The sequence below is a fragment of the Strix aluco genome, chromosome 4, assembly GCF_031877795.1.
Source record: "Strix aluco isolate bStrAlu1 chromosome 4, bStrAlu1.hap1, whole genome shotgun sequence".
Taxonomy (NCBI): Eukaryota; Metazoa; Chordata; class Aves; order Strigiformes; family Strigidae; genus Strix; species Strix aluco.
In genome coordinates, this window is record NC_133934.1 from 19,010,057 (window position 1) to 19,030,046 (window position 19,990).

Consider the following 19,990-nt stretch of genomic DNA (forward strand, 5'->3'; position numbering starts at 1 on the left):
GCCTTCCTGTGCACCTAGATCCAGTGCTTAGTGCTGACATTTTTAATCACAAGCACAATGATGTGTCTGTTTCCCTGAAACCTATAATTGCTGGTAGTGTGCCAGAGACAAAGACTGCTATATCCAGCTACTGGGGGCTTACTTGTAAAAATTATTCTTGACACTTCTTTTTGTGAGGCCACAGTGAAGCTGACCACAGTGTCAGAGACACATAAATGGAGCAAGTAAATAATTCTTAGAAATACCATTTAGAAGTGCTTCCTAGATAAGTGGTTTTTCAGGCATGAGGTTACTGTTATTTCCCCTTGATGGATACAGAGATTGATCATGAAGGGGTAAATGGTCTCACTCAAGTGTACTGCTCACAGAACACACATTTCACTCTTATTGCTGAGGAATTCAGTGTTCATTTTTCTCTCCTGTAAAGATGAACTTTGCTATCTCCAGCTCCTGGGAAAGTTCAGTTTCCCACAGCCACCAGCCCCCCTACTGGTGCTCCCCACTTTGTTCCCAGGGCATGTCTGATGACGTTTTGATCAAAGACTGAGAAGCAATCTCTCAGATAGCCAGGGACACTCTAAAAGGCTGTCAGACCACAGTCATTAAATTAGGCAGTTGTCAATATGGAGCCTGTGTGGACAGCAAAGAACTAGCATAATGCTCTTGCAACCCAGAAGGCTTTTTTAGTGTGACAGTTAAGGCTTTTAAAGGTGTGTGGCAGTTAATAAGCCAGCCAGAGAGCCAAAAGTCTAGGGTCTTTAGACTTCTAGTTTCATGCTGTGCTTACTGAATCATGCTGTCTTCTGAGTTATTGGCTCCAATTTCTTCTCTTATACTCACCATATCTAAGGTCCTTTAAGTATCTTTCACAATGGAATTGATTGGGTTGAGTAAATTCCCTTACTTGAAAGTTAACATGAGAATCATTCACATAATTGGAGTGAAGAGCAACTGCGCAAATGTCCAGCTGATTTAAAGAATATGGGATCTGTTAGATATTGGATTTTAGACCAAAGGTAAATGCAGGTTGGCCCAAGACTTGCAATAAACTTCCACAGCACTGAAAGACTTGACCTTTATGCTTTGTCACTTGTGATTTGCTGTTTTATTTGAAGATATACCAGGGATTATTTTTAGCATAAATGTAGATCTAAAGACATTTCTAATCAGAAATTAATTCTGTTGAAATCAAGAAAGGACTTTTGACAGTTTCACTTCTTTCTGACAAAACCTACACATTGCTGACTTTGTTTAAATCAATCAGGAATTTAAACAAGAAAAATTATAAAGATTCAAAATTACTTGGAAATTCCTGGGATCCAGAACAGATCCTTGAGTTCAGCACAAGTAAGATTTTGTCTAGAAAGTTTTGAAGTAATCAGGACCTAAATGGTCTGCGCCATCCAGAAGTATCACCAGAAGATGTATTTATTCCCTTTCTTCTCATTTTTCAGGCTTATGATACCCACTTGAAAATATGCATGTCCAATTTGTGTCCCTGAATTGCAGTGTAACAGGGAGATAACAGTACAGGATTTAATACAGAATGATAACATTCTATATAAAAACTCTTTAAAAGCAAGAAAACCAATAGCAAGAAATCCAAGGAGAGGGATTTTTTGAACACTGTTTTCTCAACTGATTAATTGGCTCACTAAAGCATTTTATGTTAAGCTGTGTGTTATAATGTGCCGTGTTTATAAAAGTTACAGTTAGTATTCAACTCACCTCATGAAGAAAAGGGGACAGGTGGAAGAAAGAAGAAGAGGTGTCTACTCACTAAATTTTTAAATTACAACATGATCAGTGGTGCATTGCACCAAATTTTACTCCTCTAATGTTAGTGATTACCCAGAAATGAAAATCCAACAATTTCACACAACTCAAGTACCAAGCTTTGTAATGCTTAGTCCAAATGCAGCAAAAAAGTAACTGCAGTGAGCCAAAGAAAATATTTTGCTGATCATTCTAGTACATAAACATTTATATTCCTCAGATGTCACATACTGATGCACATGAAAACCCTGTGGTAGAAAACAGCTCTACCAGCAGATGAGTTATGCTGAGCAGCTGGCCGGCAGAGCAGAGGTATATACCGTGCATCAAGTGTCAGCCTGTCATGCCTGATTGCACGCCTTGCCCTGAGCCCCACTGAGAGCACACCAGGGCACAGGACAGGGTACTGCCCATTTCAGATGTACAAGTACACAGAGTAATACAATTCCACAAAATACAATATTGACTTTTTTAGAGTAAAAAGCATTAAAGGTATTTGGTGCTCTGCACTATTATTGAGTGCTTAAAATCGCACTCTTTTTATGTACTGCTTAATTGGTGACTTGGCATCTACATTTTTCAGAGATAATTCAGAAGTAAGCAATCACTATTATGAAGACAGTCCTTGGTATGCTAGATGACAGTTCTTCCCTAGTGAATATGATGTGAAGTATCTCCATGAACAGCAGTAAGTCATGAGATGAACAGAAGTGTAGGGAATGAGTTCTTTATTAACTTTCAAAAAGAAGATTTCAGTATCTGCCAGCAACTGTGAGACTAACTGAAATGAGTATCTCCACTGAATGCATTAAGGTCTGTAAATTTGTGACGACTGACAACTATATGCTAGGTCTGTCAATCTGTATCTCCAAATTATTTTTACTCTTACATTTGAAAGACAAGTTTCTTGACTAAGTCCTGAAGGAAATATATAATGAATGTAAGCATTATTTATTGCTGTTTGTTAAAAGGTTTTCACATAGCCTTGTTTGAAATATAGAAAAGTTCCCTCTAAGCCCCTAGTAAATGAATACCAGTGCTTTTGAAACATAATAAAATTCTGCCTTGTTGTCCTGGTTTCAGCTGGGACAGAGTTAATTTTCTTCCTGGCAGCTGGTAGAGTGATGTGTTTTGGATTTAGTATGAGAATAAGGTTTGTAACACACTGATGGTTCAGTTGTTGCTAAGTAGTGCTTATCCTACGTTAAGGATTTTTCAGTTTCTCATGCTATGCCAGCAAGTGGATGTACATAAAGCTGGGAGGAAGCCTGTGCAGGACAGCTGACCCAAAGTAGCCAAAGGGATATTCCACACTATAGAATATCATGCTCAGTATATAAACTGGGGGAGTTGGCCGGGAGGGGCAGATTGCTGCTTGGGCATCAGTCAGTACATGGTGAGCAATTGCATTGTGCATCACTTGTCTTTTCTTGGATTTTATTTCTCTCTCTTTGTTATATTCCTTTTCATTACTATGGCATGGTATATACCTAACCTTCTTCTTCATCGTTAAACAAAAAATTGCAGAAGGACAGAAATTATTTATACAGTGAAGATTATTTATATTCAGTGCACCAACTCAACTTTCCTCTTCCAAGTCCCAATTACTTTTATCAAATTTATAATTTTTCTTTCACTTTTTAAAACTCTCATTACATGGCCAAATGCTCTAACTACCAGGCTGTTATACCAAATATGGACAAAGTTACCTTGTTCTTTCAGGCACCTATTCTCAGCAGATCACTGTAGCTCATGAAGGTGCCTAGTATTTAGACCCACAGGATTTGGAGAGGGATATAAATTCAGATAAATATTTGTACCTGGTGTTTTATATTAGCCAGCCCAAGTGGCTTCCTTGCCATACTGAAGGATTCTTTAATTGCAGTTCATAGGCTCTATCTCTGAATAAAGTGACTGCAATGAGAACTGGTGCTAAACTTAAGTTTTCTACTTCATACCACTAGGTCTAGCACTGAGAATTTTAGAGAGTTTTTAATACATAATATGAGCACTTATCATATGAGGTCTAGAACTGGTGTTTGAAGACCAGCATCAAAACTTTGAATTTTACTTCCTTGTCAGCTAATGTCAATGATGACATAAGATTCTGTGTCTCAGTGATCTTAAATTCTTTTTTAATGTCAGAATGCCAACAGTACCTAGACACAAAGCCATATCAAACATTAACCGGAATTTTCACAGTAAGCATTTATATAGATTTTATTTATTTGTGGAGACTTTTTACAGCTAAGAACGTGGAAATGCACACTGTAAGTGTATTGAGGTTTTGAGGGGATTGGGCTGCTGTACACAATACAGAAACAACAATTAGTTTCAAACCATTAGCTAATCCTGTATATCAAATTACTTATCTAATCTGAATGTGGGCAATTCAGATCACAAACTGATGGAATTGTTCACTGGAAGAGGTCATCTAGTTCAACTTACCAAAAATATCCTATGAATGTTCCTACATGTAGATATACATTAGATTGATAAACCCACATGACATGAACCAAATGTTTTTATTTAGATTAGAAACATAGTTAATTAGATAAAACAAGCACTTACTCCTTTTTTTTTTTTTTTTTTTTTCTGTAAGAGACTAACAGAAGAACAAACAAAAGGGAAGGAATTTTCCAGAAAAGAACAATGAGAATAGTTGTATTTTATCATGCAAAACTCGAATGTTCTAGACAATCAATAAATTAGCTTTATAACCTATAAAACCAGCTTTCATTAAACTTTCTGAAACTCACAAATGCAACATACAGTAATACAATGCTTCCATCAAGCCATAATTGAAATGGAAAAACCTCTGAATAAATTAGCATATTTTGAGTTATGCACAAATGTATTCTTATATGGATGGGTAGTGTGATGGGGGAACCTATCTTTGAGCTGCAACATTATCAGAGTTATTATCATACTGTCATTGTTTGCCGCATTTGCTAACAGCAATAGGGAAGAAACTATCTTAGAAATGTTGTTTTCCCAATAAATGTCACAAGTATGGAGCTGCCTATTTAAAGTTACAGTATGTATCCAGGGACATTTTTATGCATGCATGACTTCAGTTTACTTTCTCTCTGATATACAGCTGAGTAAGATCAATGTTCATCAAAAATCCTTTCACTTTTCCAGGAAGGTCTAGTAGTTTTCCAACACAGAGTTCGACAGAATTTTTGATGAGAATAATTAACCAAAATTAAAAGATCATTAACATTTGAGTTTAGCACAGGAGTATCTTTTGTGCAGCAAAAGCATTGTCTAAGTATTTTTAAAATGGAAATGTGCCATAGCTCAAGAACATTTTTAAAACTGCGAGAGACCTATCAATGGACAAAAGAGAAAGAAAGACCACATGTTGAGTGAACGTTTGATAGTCTGTGCAATTTATTGTGAAGTGCTACTTGTACTAGGCCTGCTACAGAGGCATTGGTTTGAAAGGTTAATGACTGCAGCAATCACAATTCAGATTTACAAGAAATGGGATGACAGGATGCCAAATACAAAAAGGAGGGGTCCCACTGTGATGCGACTGAGCAATAATTCATCAACAGGAGTGCATGAACACTGTAAAACCAGAGTGCTGGGGACAACTCCTTGAGCAGGGGGAGGGCTTAGGACTTCCGTTAAGCTCATTTTTGAAAGATAGTATAGAAGCTTTTAAGTATTTTAAATGTTGACCTTGACTACTAGCAAAACAGCCATTGCTAAGATAGGCATTTCAATACTTTTTGGGCCTTTCCTGCAGTTATCCTCTACGTCTTGCTTCCTAGAGCATCAGCTGTACTACAGTCTGATTTGAGACTCTCTGAAGCTTTCAGGTGTGTACATATACACAGAGATGCTCCTTATGCTCGAATTACTTTTTGCTGGATTTGACGTGTAATTTGCCTACACTGGAAAATCTAATTGATGAAAGTATCTTTAAAAGTTTACCTTTTTATTTTTGTATAAGTAAAAACCACATAATAGATCAAACCCTGTAATCACCAACACTACAGAAATATGGGATTACTTGCTGCTTTCTCATCTGAAGTCAGTCAAAAATAAATTTAAGCAATTTGAAGTCATAAATAATAAATAATTGGACATAAACTGTGAGAAGTTTTGGTCAACCCTATCTCAGAACAGAGATCCTAGAACTAGACAGGATTTGGGGAAATCAGCAGACTGACAGGAAAAGAAGGGACTAAGTAAGAAATGTGTTAGACGTGTGCAAAACAGTGAATGTCTCGGACAATAATGGTAATGGTTATTCATTTTCTTATAGCAGAAATATTATAAATATCTTATTAAAATAAAAGGCAGCAGGTTTGACACAGAAATGAATTATTTTTCAAAGAAGGCATAATTAGGTATGGAACTAATTTCCCACAGGATGCTGTAGATGTCAAAATACCCTGGTAGATTCAAAAAGCAATTATCACAGTTTATGGAAGAAACTTTAGTTAAAGTATGGAAGATACAAAGATGCAGTTATAACTTTCAGTACAGGAAGTATTTCAGTAGCAGAGTGCAAGGTGACAGAACAGTTAGGGGAACTATCGCTCTAAATTCCCCTTATTCTTGTATTCCTTCCCTTATCTGGCCACTTGTGAAAACAGGATACTGAGGTAAAGGGACTGAGTACTGATTTTCTTCTGATTCATCAACTGTTATTTCTTTATCATGTCTTGGACTTAAATTTGTGCTTGACATATCTTGCTTTATATAGTTAAATTGTTGAAGAGGTAGTAAGACAGGCAAACATCAGGTGAAAATCATAAAGCACAGAGGTTGGATCTGCACAAGTTTTGATGGTGTCATGTTAAAGATGTGTGCCTGTGTGTTTCATTAAATATTTTCAGTGGAGTTTCCTTCCTAGTAGAATGATCAAACAGAATATCACAGAATCACAGAATGGTTGAGATTGGCAGGGACCTCTGGATGTCGTCTGGTCCCACACCCCTGCTCAAGTAGGGCCACCTAGATCAGGTTGCCCAGGACCATGTCCAGACAGCTTTTGGATGTCTCCAAGGATGGAGACTCTACAACTTCCCTGATCAACCTGTGCTAGTGCTCAGTCACCCTCACAGTGAAACAGTATTTCCTGATGTTCAGAAGGAACCTCCTGTGCTTCAGTTTGTGCCCATTGCCTCTGGTCCTGTCACTGGGCACCACTGAAAAGACCCTGGCTCTGTCTTCTTTACACCCTCCCTTCAGATATTGATATAGATGCTAACATACACATCAGTGAGATCCCCTGAGCCTTCTCTTCTCCAGGCTAATCAGCTCCAGCCCTCTCAGCCTTTCCTCATAGGAGAGAAGCTCCTGTCCCTCTAGTCATTTTTGTGACCCTTCACCAGACTCTCTCCAGTACGTCTGTGTCTCTCCTGTACTGGGGAGCCCAGAACTGGACACAGCACTCCAGGTGTGGCCTCACCAGTGCTGAGTAGACGGGAAGAATCACCTCCCTTGATCTGCTGGCATTACTTTGCCTAATACAGCACAGGATACCATTTGCCTTCTTTGTCGCAGGGCACATTGCTGGCTCATGTTCAACTTGGTGTCCACCAGGACCCCCAGATGCTTTTCTGCAAAGCTGCTCTCCAGCTGCGTGACCCACATGAAGCATACAGGGTTGGAGATATTGGCAGGATAGTGTTAAGCTGGATCAGAAGGGAGGTGGCCTGTGGCAGACAGAAGTGGATGACTGAGCACTGTCAGGGAGAGACCATCTAAGCGCAGATCATGGGAGGCACTTTAATGCCATCCTGTATCCACCAAAGCCGCTGAAACTGTATTTGGTAAAAGCTATATGTAGTGGTGGTAAAGATGAACTAATCCACACAGGCAAGCTGCTCATAGAGCTTTAGAGCATTTTGCAGGAGAAACTGATAAATATGGAAACAAAACAAACCCCAACTCAACTGAAAGTTTTGAAATCCTTCATTTCTGAAGTCTAATGTTTGGGCTAAAGACTACTGCTTTAAACAGATTTACTTTTATAACAGTCACCAGCCCTAGGCATGCTCTATGGCATTTTTGAAAGTAATTGATAATTTTGCAATTATATTAAACAGAAAAAAAATTAAGTTCATGCTCATTAGCTCAAAATAGGCAAAGATATTTATACATGCATGTCTTGAATTATCATGTACTGATACGGAAATGAAACACCTGAATAAAGATGTATTACTATCGACACCCCTTTGATGTAAGTAGAACCTACATCTTAGAACACAAAAGAATATGAACAGCTGGAATTCCTCTTTTCAAAAAAGGTAAAACAGTAATGAATTAAAATACTTTCTTATAACTTACTCTCTTTTTCCATACTTCATTTTATGCATAGAACTATCAAGGTCCTTAATTCTGAGACTCTAAAAATAATTATTCTTAGAGAAACAGAGAGAAGGCTTATTTTATCCACTATACTTTGTACCTTTTTGCCTTAGATAATTAGGGACATTAGTTCATGATTTGCAATACCTAGGGAATACTGTCATTAGCAGGGGAATGTTCTCTGGTACTCTGAGGAAATTAAAAGCTTTTAAGAGCAATCACTGTTAATCACTAACATGCCAACATTATATACCTTCTGGAACTGGGGATGATATGTAGACAAGACACATTAAGTGACTCTGTATTTTACTTGCATTGTAGGCTTTTGATAAAAATGTCGTTTTAAAACATCCGTTTGCATGACTTGCTTTCATTACAAAATACTTGACATCTAAAAATTCTGTAAGATTTACACTTCTTCTTGTACAAGCTATTGAAAATATCCTCTCTGCTTCCATAGTTGAGGTTCATTGTGCTTTTAGCATTACTATGATTTGTTACACAATTTCACTTGAGTGGTAAATGCCAAGGGCAAGAAGGTGGCCCTTTTTTTAAGGGTGAAAGACAAACTAAATCAAAAGGTGATAAATGTAATTAAATTTATCTTTACCTCCAGCTCAGCAGGAGACTTAGCACCTGTACAGTTGCAGTCCTCATAACTGAGTACATAGATTAATATTACACACTCATGATTTGCAAGCAATTGCTATTATTCAAGGTTTTTTTAATATCAAGTATTTTCTATCCAATGTTAATGGCATATAATATCCCATAGAAGTATTGATTGCATGAAAGATAGTAGAATAAAACAGAGAGAAAAAGGCTATTTTTTTAAGAAAGCAGCTTTTTTGTATAATATTAATAAAATCGGGAGCAGCTCTTACTTTTGGTATAGAGCCAGAATTTTATAAAACTTAGTAAAATATTTTTGTGTCTTATTTCTCTGCTGTACTAACCATGGGTGCCTTACATGCCAGCACCAAGCCCAGCACCACAGGACAGTAAATGCATGCTGGAAAACCAGACAGACTGCATTCATGCACTGGGGTCCTCAGTGGGGATCCCCGACAAGTAAAAGCATTGGTCCTGCCAATAGAGCATATCACAAATAAATCACAAATAGTGACTCCTAGTAAAGGGATCTGACAAGGTTCCATACTTCAGGAGCTAGGAAGGGCTGAAGAAGTCATCTACTGCCATCCACCTAACAAAAAATTCCTCTAGTGCCTTTTATGCCAATTACTTCTTGTGATAGCTATCATGAACACAAAAATAAAAAGTCTTTCTTCTCACTGATCAAATTCTTCAGGACTTACATTGTCTACCATTATTTCATCTTTAGACAACTCAAACACAATTTTCAATCTGTCCTTGAACAAAGTCCTACTATACTAAGTTATAATTATTCTCTTCTGGATGCTTTCTAATTTGTATGCATCTTTTGGTCGTTAAACAGCCCAGTTGCTACAGAGTGATTGTTTCCTCACCTGACCAGACATGCAGTATTTACCTACTGAATCCCATGAGCTTCACTGCCAGTTGCTCTTATACCGTCGAGATTGCAGTGGCCTATCCTGTAAATGTAGGGTAAATTCAAAAAGGAAGTGCTTACATTCTTGAAACCTCTATATAAGATCTGAAGTTCCTTCTTTGTGAATTTACTCTGTGCTTCCAGCAGTTCAAGAGCTTCGGGTCTATGTCGTACTGTGGCCATTTCCATTTCATCTTCTACAGTGTCTGCAGAATACAAGAGACAGAGAAGTAAAGCTCAACAAGAAATATAGGATGTAGAAATATCTAACCCTTGCAGAAAAAAGAAAGTTAAATTACATTCTTTTAAAGAACAGCTTTTGCAGCTTTAAAGACAAATGGCATGTTCATTTTGAACCGAGAGGGAAAGGGTATCTGTCTGCTTCAGTGGGTGCACAGAACATGGAACAGCAGTGATGATCCAGCAGTCTGGATGTTATCACATCAGTACAAATAGCAATAAACTGGAAAGCCAACATTCTGCAAGGGCATGCATGACATATTCAGAATGACTTTTCTGTTTCTATGACTCTCTGAGTAAAGAAAACAATTTTATAAAACTTCAGTGACTTCAGAATACTGGAAATTTTCCCTTGGTTAGTTAATGGATGTGAATCCACTGTATCAGACTGGGATTCTCAATGTTCTCATTTTACTGTGAAGCTGTGTTTTGGAAAGCGTGTGAGATTGATGTTGCATATTCAACAGTACACCTTACTTTGAGTACTGTATAACAAACCCTTCAGGGCAACATGATTATTTATAGTGAGCAGCCTAAGTGGGGAACATGAGTATTTTTGTGACCTTATCATTAGGTGAATAAGAATGTGGATATATACACATTCAAGGCTTACAGCTGAGTGCAGCTCCAAAAGAATGAGAGATAGCAATGCATTTTTTTTCCAGGTAGAGTTTTAAATGTGAAAGTTCAATAAAATAGCTAAAGAAACTTACAGTATGTATTTTTTATATGGGGTGCCAGCCGTATACTTGATCTAAAATATGAATGTGTGTATCTGTTTTTAAATATTCCCAGCATTAAACATAGCTTATATAGTATGCCAAACTAATCTAATCAAATCACTGCATTATTCTGGTTTAAGATTTAAACCAACTATAGAAATGTAACTTGAGAGCAAACAAACACACAGAATTGTCACTTCTTCAAAGCTGAAGATATATATTTTATTTCATCAGAGTGTGGGACTCTGCATTCTTAAAATAAAGTTTTATTCAGTTCAATTTTCACAAGAGCACAATATTAGAATACTCAATTAAAACCGTATTATGCTTAGTTCACATATTTTTGTTCTGCTACAACACAGTAATAATAACTTTAGGATGCTTGGGAAAAATCTGGCATCAGAAGATACAGTTCAGCTAAACAAAAAATGAACAATCTTTAAACAAATATAATCAAAATATGCAAATTATTTGGATAAATCTTCACAAAATTGTAGGGTCTTGTCTCTTCTCCTGCCAAAGAGATGTTGCTGTTGGCACTCATCTCAGGAAGATGATCTCAGTGTCACCCACAGTCTTATCTCAGAATGCCCATTGTCTCTTAGTTTGTGGGCAAGTTATAAGATGTTTCTCTTTCATTTTTCTTTATAGGTTATCTCAGATAGATATAGACTGCTGCCATCTTTGTGAAAACTTTCAATGTAAATGCTATTGACAAAAAACCCAACTGACACAACTACATTGACCTTATGATGTTTGATAATAGTTTTAAGGGGCCAGTATCTGAAATCACAAGATTATGAGAACATTTTGGTTCTCTTCTTAAAGAGACATGCTGAGATGCAAAGCCCTTATAGATGAAACTGGAATAGAATTGGACCAGATTTAAGAAGCTATCTTCCTAATCTAGGGAAGGTATAGCAAAGTTCTTGAGTCCCATTTTAACTCAGCATAAGAACACCCAGGGTTTATTTTGTAAGGTTTTTAAAGCCTTTCCATCATATTTTAAGAGATCTATCTTTCATTTTCTTTATATAGTTACTAAACTCCCTATAACAATGTCATGCTGTAGATATGCAGCTGAATGTTTTTTTGTCAACTGTAAGTCAACACTAGGTGCTTATACTAAACTGACAAATGAGTCAACCTGAAAATAGATATTGTTGTAAAGTCACTTGTGTTTTACATGTCAGGAGCTACATGGGATTTAAATGGGCTATTGTTTAGACAGAAAGGGACTTGACTGGAAATGAACTCTCTGAGCATCCATTCTTGAAACATCTGGCTAGCTAGAGAGACATCTACAAGCTGTTCTAGAAGCTAAATGAATACACATAATAAATGTGATGCTAGAGATAAAGGCCAGACAATGTGATGCTGAGCATAATGTTTAGTATATCCTTAGCAATAAACATTTTTATTGTGTTTTAATGATTCAGTGAGAACGTAGAAGACTGCAGCGTGGTGATGCTGTCATTCTGTTAAAGAAAATTTTTAGTATAACAGTCCTCTCACACTCTATTTCTGTAGTCTCTTATAGATAATCCAAAAATAAGATCACCATAAACTTCTTATAATGTGCCAACTATGCTGATTAAAATACTACAACATTCATGATTCACTTGCAGGTTTTTAATTTTTTTCTTCACACTTATGGTTACTGTTATCCAGGCTGGAATAAAATTCTGTACTTTTAAAAATGTGTGAAAATATATCTGTTTCTAAACATTAAAGATTTCTATGGCATTAATGAAAAATTAGTTATTTCAGTTCTCCAGTTTCTTCAGCCTAAGAAAGTTAAGGGTTCTGTTCTTTTTTTTTTTTTCTGTAAAAGACTTAACATGTCATCTGAAAAACAGAAACAAGTTCATATTCACTCATTGATATATTAAACAAAATATTCTTGCTGATTTCACTAATGACTAGTTTTCTTCCAGCTAAATAGTAAAGACAGTTTTTTAATGTATCTGCTACAAGAGCTATGCTTTGAACCTTTCTTTGTTCATTAAAGAACAAAATGGTAAAAGCAATGCAAAAAGCAGACATACTCTTCAAATAATGGCAGTTCGAGAAGCATGTTCAAAGTTAGGGCTCAGTTCATATATGTAAAAATTGTACACATGCATTTGCCTGCACAAACCTTAAATTATCGCTCCCCTATCTATTTAATAACTGCATGCACACATGCTTTTATTTTCCAGAACCATTCTTGTCTCTGGTCCTGTCTCTAGCAGATGCATTTAAAAGTTTAGCTAAGGAAGGATGGAATTAAGTTTAGGCTTAATAGGCTAAAGCACACAAACAAGAAAAAAGCATTCTTTGATATGCTTTGTTGAATGGGAATGCTGAAATAAGATTTTATCTATTCAAGTAACCTTTTTCTGTACATATTGATAGCAGTTAAGCACAGAAGTGCAAATTCAGGCTGTGTATATTTAAAAAAATTACTTAGCTTAAAAATATTCCCCTTAAAATTTCTAAGGAATTCACATTTTGTGGTTGTTGTTGTAGGTAGTGCTGGCTTCATTCCTACTACATTACAATGTTGCTTCTTTTATGCTAGCAGAAATCAAATAGCACGTTATGTCAAAATGGAATAATAACAATATGTGTCTACAGTGATATTCTTATTTAATATTTTTACTTAATAAAACATTCTTAATATAGCATTTCATTATTGATGAGAGTACAGAGAAAAGTGCTGAAGGAATCATTTTTTACTACTTGGTTCTCAAATATGAAATATTTAATGCAAGTTTTATTTTGACTTCTGGTTTATAAAACACTGTCAGCAAGAAAATACAAGTTTTGCATGGTCAAGGTTATTAAGACTGACTCTAAATATTTTTTGTTACCTGTGCAGACAAAAAGCTCACATCAAAAAGTGCAAGGAATAAGCATGTGTTGCTCTCGATCCAACTTCAAACAAAAAGATCAAACCTTCTATTCCTCTTATTCTATTTCCTCATTCTATTCTATGTCCCATCATTGGAAGTGTGGAAGGTCAGGCTGGATGGAGCTTTGAGCAACCTGATTTAGTGATAGAAGTCCCTGTCCATGACAGGGGGGTTAGACTTGATGGTCTTTAAAGGCCCCTTTCAACCCAAACCATTCTGTGATTCTGTGATTCCATGATTCTATGATTCCTTTTATAGTCTAAGGCTATATTACTCAGGCCACATAGCTGAAAGCAACTTCTACATAATGAATTATTAGCAGATGTCAGGACAGTAACTAACCTTTTTAAGCTATTTTCAAGTAAAACACATCAGCTGAAGCCACCATGCAAAAGTCACTGTGCATCTTTAGTGGTTTTCATCTTCGAGATCTCAAATAGTTAAAAAAGAAAGCAAATACCACAGTCTTCTCTAGGAGCATATGAAAAACAGTGAAGTGGGGTAGCAAAAAGAAAGTCGAGATCCATACCACTGAAGTCTAGGCACTTTGTAGAGGCATGTGTTTGTAGTCAAGCTGCCTTGAGTTGTCCCATAATCACTGGACAAAAAGAACTGCTTTTGGAGGTATTTTTTTACCCTATATTGATATGCTTTATCAGAAGAGTATACAGTAAACACAGGAGCACTAAGCTTGTAAACTCAGGTGTTCAGATTAGTGCCTAGTATTAAGCCAAATTAATCTAGACTGAATTGGGTTCACAGGGATATTTTAAAATCAGTTATAGTAGCCAAGTTATATAGGAAGTCATTAGTATTATTACTATAATTTATCACTATCTAGGTATATATGTATCTAGGTACATATGTATCTAGGTATGGATGTCTCTCTCTCTCTCCCTCCCTCCCCCTCTTTTTATCTGTTAGCTACCCTGGAGAGATGTTATTTCCTCACAGCATATCAAGACATTAAAGGTACCATCAGTGTGTTTTTGCTTTATCTCTACATTCCCATACTTTTTTTTCAATCTCATTTTTATTTTTCTTTCAGACACATATTTTAGGTCTCGTTCCCTAAATAGTTTGATGTTACGTAGTCAAAACCTGCAGAGCCAAGCCTTTCCTCCTAGACCAGTACTGCTGATACTATCCTGTGTATTGGATAGCAAGCACACACAGACACGTGCACACATGTACACAAAAAGACACCACTTTTCAAATACATTGAGAGCAGGTATTTAATTTAACCAGTGAATCACTTCTCAGTTAGCTTGAAGAGCCTAAGTGCCAATCCAGCAGCTCCTATGCGGCAGACCCTGGCACTATTATCTTGCCATCCAGCTCTGCACAGACAAATCTGATACCAGCCCACGAATCTGTTCATCACTTCCTTTCACACCTCAATAGAGCATAAGATTACTTCAGTAGATATCTTGTTTCTCAAATGAGCAGTTAATGAAAGTATAACTTTTGATGCATGCAAACCTATAAAAAAAAATCAAATGAAAAATAAAACTTGCTTTGAGTAACAGGAGATGTCGTTTTGGCAGCCGAGCAGGGCAAGAGCTTCATAAGTCGCTCTTTAATGCTGCGTTTGGTACTGTTCTGAGCGTAGAGGAAACCTAAAAAATATATTATCAGGACTGTTAACATAGGATTGTGAACAATTTCTGTGCATGCTGCAGAGTTCATCATTATAGCAGAATCCTGATGGGAAAAGGCCAAACAGACGTCAGTCATCCTGAATTGCAAAGGGCAACCAGAATTTTTGAAGAGGACAACAAAATTGGTTTGGTTTTGTATCTTTCCAGTAAAGGGTGGTTTTTTTGTATGTGTGCATCTCTTAAAAAGTTCTTTTAACCCACTTGAAAACATCAAAGAAGTATCAGATTATGTATTTGAAACAACACAAGGTAAGAGTGTTTGTAAAAATTTTAATGCCAAAATATTTTAAAGACTTTTAAGTATTTTTGATTTTGAAGTTCAATATGGAAAACAAAAACAAAACCAAATAAAATCTCAAATATATTTTTTGTTGTCCTTTCTGGCAGTCTTCTAGTTCCACAGATGAATTTTCCCATATAATTCACTCAGCAATTGTGATAACCAACCTGGTACTTTTGCCTTTTCTGAATATTAAAATATCAACCATGATGTGTAACTAGTCTCCCTTTTCTTTAATATTTGCCATTCTACATATATATAAACATAAGTATTATTTATATTTTCATCTTTAAATACTGATATGGCTGAATAGTTAATGTTCATGTGCCATAAAGCAGGTGAACAGCATTACCCTTATTTACTGTGAAGGAAATTGTCAAGAGTAACGGCCTGTGAGGTCTAACCATTTTATACAAAATGGATGATACAAGCAAACATTTCCTAGATGGATATTTGCCGCAAATGACAGACTTAACATCTGTAAAACAACTGAGTAAATTATTTATGTTCCTAAGAAATGTAGAGCTAGGTTTGGACATTATGCAACTCCTGCACTTTTCATCTCGACTGCATGCGCTCACACACAAACTCTGCTCTGTGATGGCTCTTGCTACAACAGCAAGAATGCAAAACAGATGGGGCAGGAAATAAAAGACACAACTAACAGCTCCTGTGCTAACAGCATAGTCACCAGGATAATCCTGGGTTATCCTCACTACTACACTTGTGCTGAATACTGGTGTTAGTGACATGATGTACAATAGTCTCCTCCCTGTCACCAAAGCAGACAGGGTGGGAACCTCCCACCTGTAACACTAAATGGAGCTTGTAGACAATCTTGAGAAAGTATGTACTTGTATTTGGGAACAGAAAGTGAAGACGGCTTTAAGGATATTAAACTTTGTAAATGAAAGAAAAAATATTTCTCAGTTTGTATACAAGTAAAACATTGAAGGAAAGAAGTGCGGAAAACCAGGAAAGACACAATCACAGCCTTAAAAAATCAATCATTACCAGGCAAGTTCTGCCTCTGCAAGAACAGCAGCTCTGGTGAATGGATGAAACAATCCAGTTTCAGCACAAGGTCAGATGGACCTAAATGACCATCTCTAGAAATGTCAAAACCTTTTGATAGAAATAATAAGAATGAATACACTTATTATCTGTAACCTTAACCATCTGTAACACCTAACCATCAGCTCAACTCAGAAACACTGTGCAGATAAATGCATAAAATAAAAGACAACCTGTGATCTAATGGGCATCTCAAACTCCATTGTTCTAGTTTGAGTACAAAATCTGAGCCTTTAAATGGATACCTTGTGGTCTCAGCTGGCACTATCTGAAGTATCACACTATGCCTGTACTGTAGATTCCTGAACACAAGGGAAATTTATCTTAAAGATTTTTTTCTTTATTAGGAATTTTTCTAGCATAGACATGATCTAGAAATATCTACTTCTAGCTTGTTAATTTGAGTTAAGGTTTGCAAAGTTTACTGTCCATGTATTAGTTATATAATTACATAGGTCCACTACCTATGTAATTACTAAAGATTAATACAGTGCTTTGCAAAACCTAAAGGGACACATTATTTCCAAAGGGTTTGAAGCTCAAAGCCATGAGTAAGCAAACAATTTTGTTACTTTTATGCTCACACAAAGGCTCATGGAATTCAATACAAACCATATGGGCTTTGCAGTGGTATGATCAAGGTCAAAAATAAAATGAAATATATGGGAGCAATATCAGAGGAGTAACTTAGGAGGACAGTATAATTTTTGTGCTCACTTCTAGCAGCTAATTTAAAATCTCACTAAAATCAGGGCAGAGGAGAAGGAATTGGTTTGTCTTCTTACAGTATGAGGAAGGAGCATGGAAGCTTCGAAGTGACTGAAGTCAGTTTATTCTGCAGTCATTGCAGTCCACTGTCGTGACCTCCTGATCAGTACTACAGCTTTCAATGGGATTTTTCAGGAGCAAAGGACTACTTAATACAGAGAAAACATTTTGCACACTGGGCCTATGCTGAGTCAGTGTTTAATACACATTAAAAAACTAGAAGTGTTAATTAAGATGTAATATTGTAATAATTTCTGTGAATTCTGTAGCTGTTTACCAAGTTTGAAACAGGCTGAAGAAAAAACTGTGGCCATTAAGAAGCTAATTAAGATTAAAATTTATTTATTATATAGTAAGAGATTCTTATCATATTACAAGTCTTCAAAACAGCTGTTCATGAAAAGATGAAGAGCCATGAAGCACCAACACACTGATAATGATGGACTGATGCTGCTTCCTTCAAGTTTCCAGAATAGAAAAATAGTCACTCTTAGCCTGCAGAGAGATATTCAGAAGAAGCTGAATTTTTCAAAGTCCTCTTGATTTTTTTTTTAAATAAATGGTTGACTAGAGATTTCATAGCTGTTATCCCTAATCCAATCAGCCATGAGCTCCTCTGGGTTAACTGCGAAGGTTCTTCAAATTCAGGTTAGTTAACTGGTGCTGCTTGCTCTTGGGTTAGATAATTTGCTCCTCTGCGGTGAAAATTAAACTGTGATACATACTCTTCCCCAGAATTCACTGTGGGAGTGTCCTAGAACTCGTCTCCATATGACACCAGCTGGAAATGTGGCCAACTGTCCCAAGAGGTGCTCACGCTTCACAAAATGCCCTGTAACTGGAGCATGGCTTATGCATTCTCATATCTAGGTACTGCTGTACTGATATATGTGCTCCATATAGATATTGGGCATACTAGATATCCTTTAAGAGTTACTGCTATTTATCATGATTTGTATCTGTAGTTATAACTGAAAAATGCACCAACGCCTTAAACCTCTGATTTACAGATTTTTAAACTGGAGAACTATAACTCTACAATTAATAAAACTGTAACTCTACAATTAACAAGTTTAATTTGGAGTGTACCATGCATATACATGGTCAGTACACTTTTTTTTTGAATTGCCACTTTTAAAAATCATATTTGGCCAAAAGCCTCCAGATCACTTTATGTGTGTGACCTAGTCACTCCAATATCACAGTGTTGGCAGGCTGATGTAGATCTGACACTGCTGGTTACAAAAAAATACACAAAGAAGCACAAAATTTTTTCCTCATTAAATAAAAAATTAATATAGTCATAAAAGACTTTAAAAGATAAGGAAAAATGATGTGTTAGAATATAAAAATTGTTATTTATATTTATAAGTTATTTATAAATTTTTATATTTATAAATGAACATATATTTCTAATCATATACATCTATACCTAGACTATCTTAACTCTTTACAGATTTACTTTTTTCAGACATATGATCTCAGCTTTAGAAAGACAGTACATATTACATATTGCTCTGTTGTTACAGAGACAGAGGAGACTACCGCAGGAAAGATATCAAGCCAAGGGATTTTTGCAGAAGTTTTCAGAGACAAAACATCTCTCTAAGGATGATTGTTTTCTTTGCAAATTCTTTGTAGTCAGCATGAAAGCAAGGCAGATAGGCCACTTTTTGCTGATGTAGCAGATAAATCAGTCTCATACCCCCAATAAGTGCACAAGATGGACTGTGCTATGGCTGCCTTTGCCCTCGAAGTCTTGCCCATCTTTCCTGCCCGCATCAAATGCCCTCTGTTCAAAGAAGCACTCTCCTCCCTTGCCTTCCACCTCATTGCTGCCTTTTTGTAACTGGATTTGGGTAATAAATGTCAATGTAGAAGGCATAGTCCTAAAAGAGCTTTTGGGGAAAGTAATCATCCTATTTATTAGGAAGTTCAAAAACCAGAAACAATTCTCCCAATAATTTCTTCCTTCACTGTCAATGAAAGAGAAAAGTCACCTGTAAAACTACCTTTTCCCCACTCTTTTTCCTCTCCATGGTTTTTTATTTTTGTTTACTTTTCTTCTTCCTCAAAGTCTCTCCTTTATTTCCCAAAGACAGCAGATGAGATTCCACCGCCTAAACCTCATTCCACCTTTTAGTCAGCAGTATTTACAATCCACTGGCCACATCCAATGCCTTGCCAGTACAGCTAAGCTCCCAGTTGTGCTGGAAATTCAATTTTGTTCACCTACAGGGTTTTAAGTCTTCCCATGAAAACAGGAAAAATGCCTATGTTGTATTAGTTCTGAATGGGTCTTTTTGAAAAAGGTTAGTATAAGACCTGAAAGTCAAGCTGCACGGGTCATTTTCCTAAATCTAAAATTTTGGTAGGAAGTGACAAAGATTCTGAACACAAAAAAAAAAAAAAAAAAAAATGCATGAAGTGTTTTCTTGGCATAATGGTTTACACTCAATTTCAGCTCTACGATGGAATTTCTCCCAGGGCCTTAAGGGCTGGCAGCCCCACTAAACTTAATGGTTCAGCACAGATGGAGAGACAAGGGAGACAAAATTAAGTGCAGACTTCATATTCACAGTTCAGAACTTGTGGAAGAGAGCCAAATCAGAGTATGTGTTCCTTCTGTGTAGTGAGTCTGGGAATTAAACAAAATGATGTACAACATAAATATTTATAAGTCTCAGCCTCAGTTCTTTGGAAACACC

At 36.4% G+C, this 19,990-nt stretch overlaps 1 protein-coding gene across 13 annotated transcripts in view; it reads right to left on the bottom strand.

Annotated features, from left to right (window-relative positions):
- The window catches only part of KCNIP4 (potassium voltage-gated channel interacting protein 4), a 441,759-nt gene that overhangs the window by 39,801 nt on the left and 381,968 nt on the right, over positions 1-19,990 (bottom strand). For 12 of the 13 annotated variants that reach the window (XM_074822243.1, XM_074822244.1, XM_074822246.1 and 9 more), the window contains one exon: positions 9,722-9,846. In XM_074822243.1, coding sequence (XP_074678344.1) covers positions 9,722-9,846 — 125 coding nt within the window. Of the gene's footprint in view, positions 1-9,721; positions 9,847-15,016; positions 15,119-19,990 lie in introns of all 13 variants that reach the window. The other variant, XM_074822241.1, reaches the window with a different exon arrangement.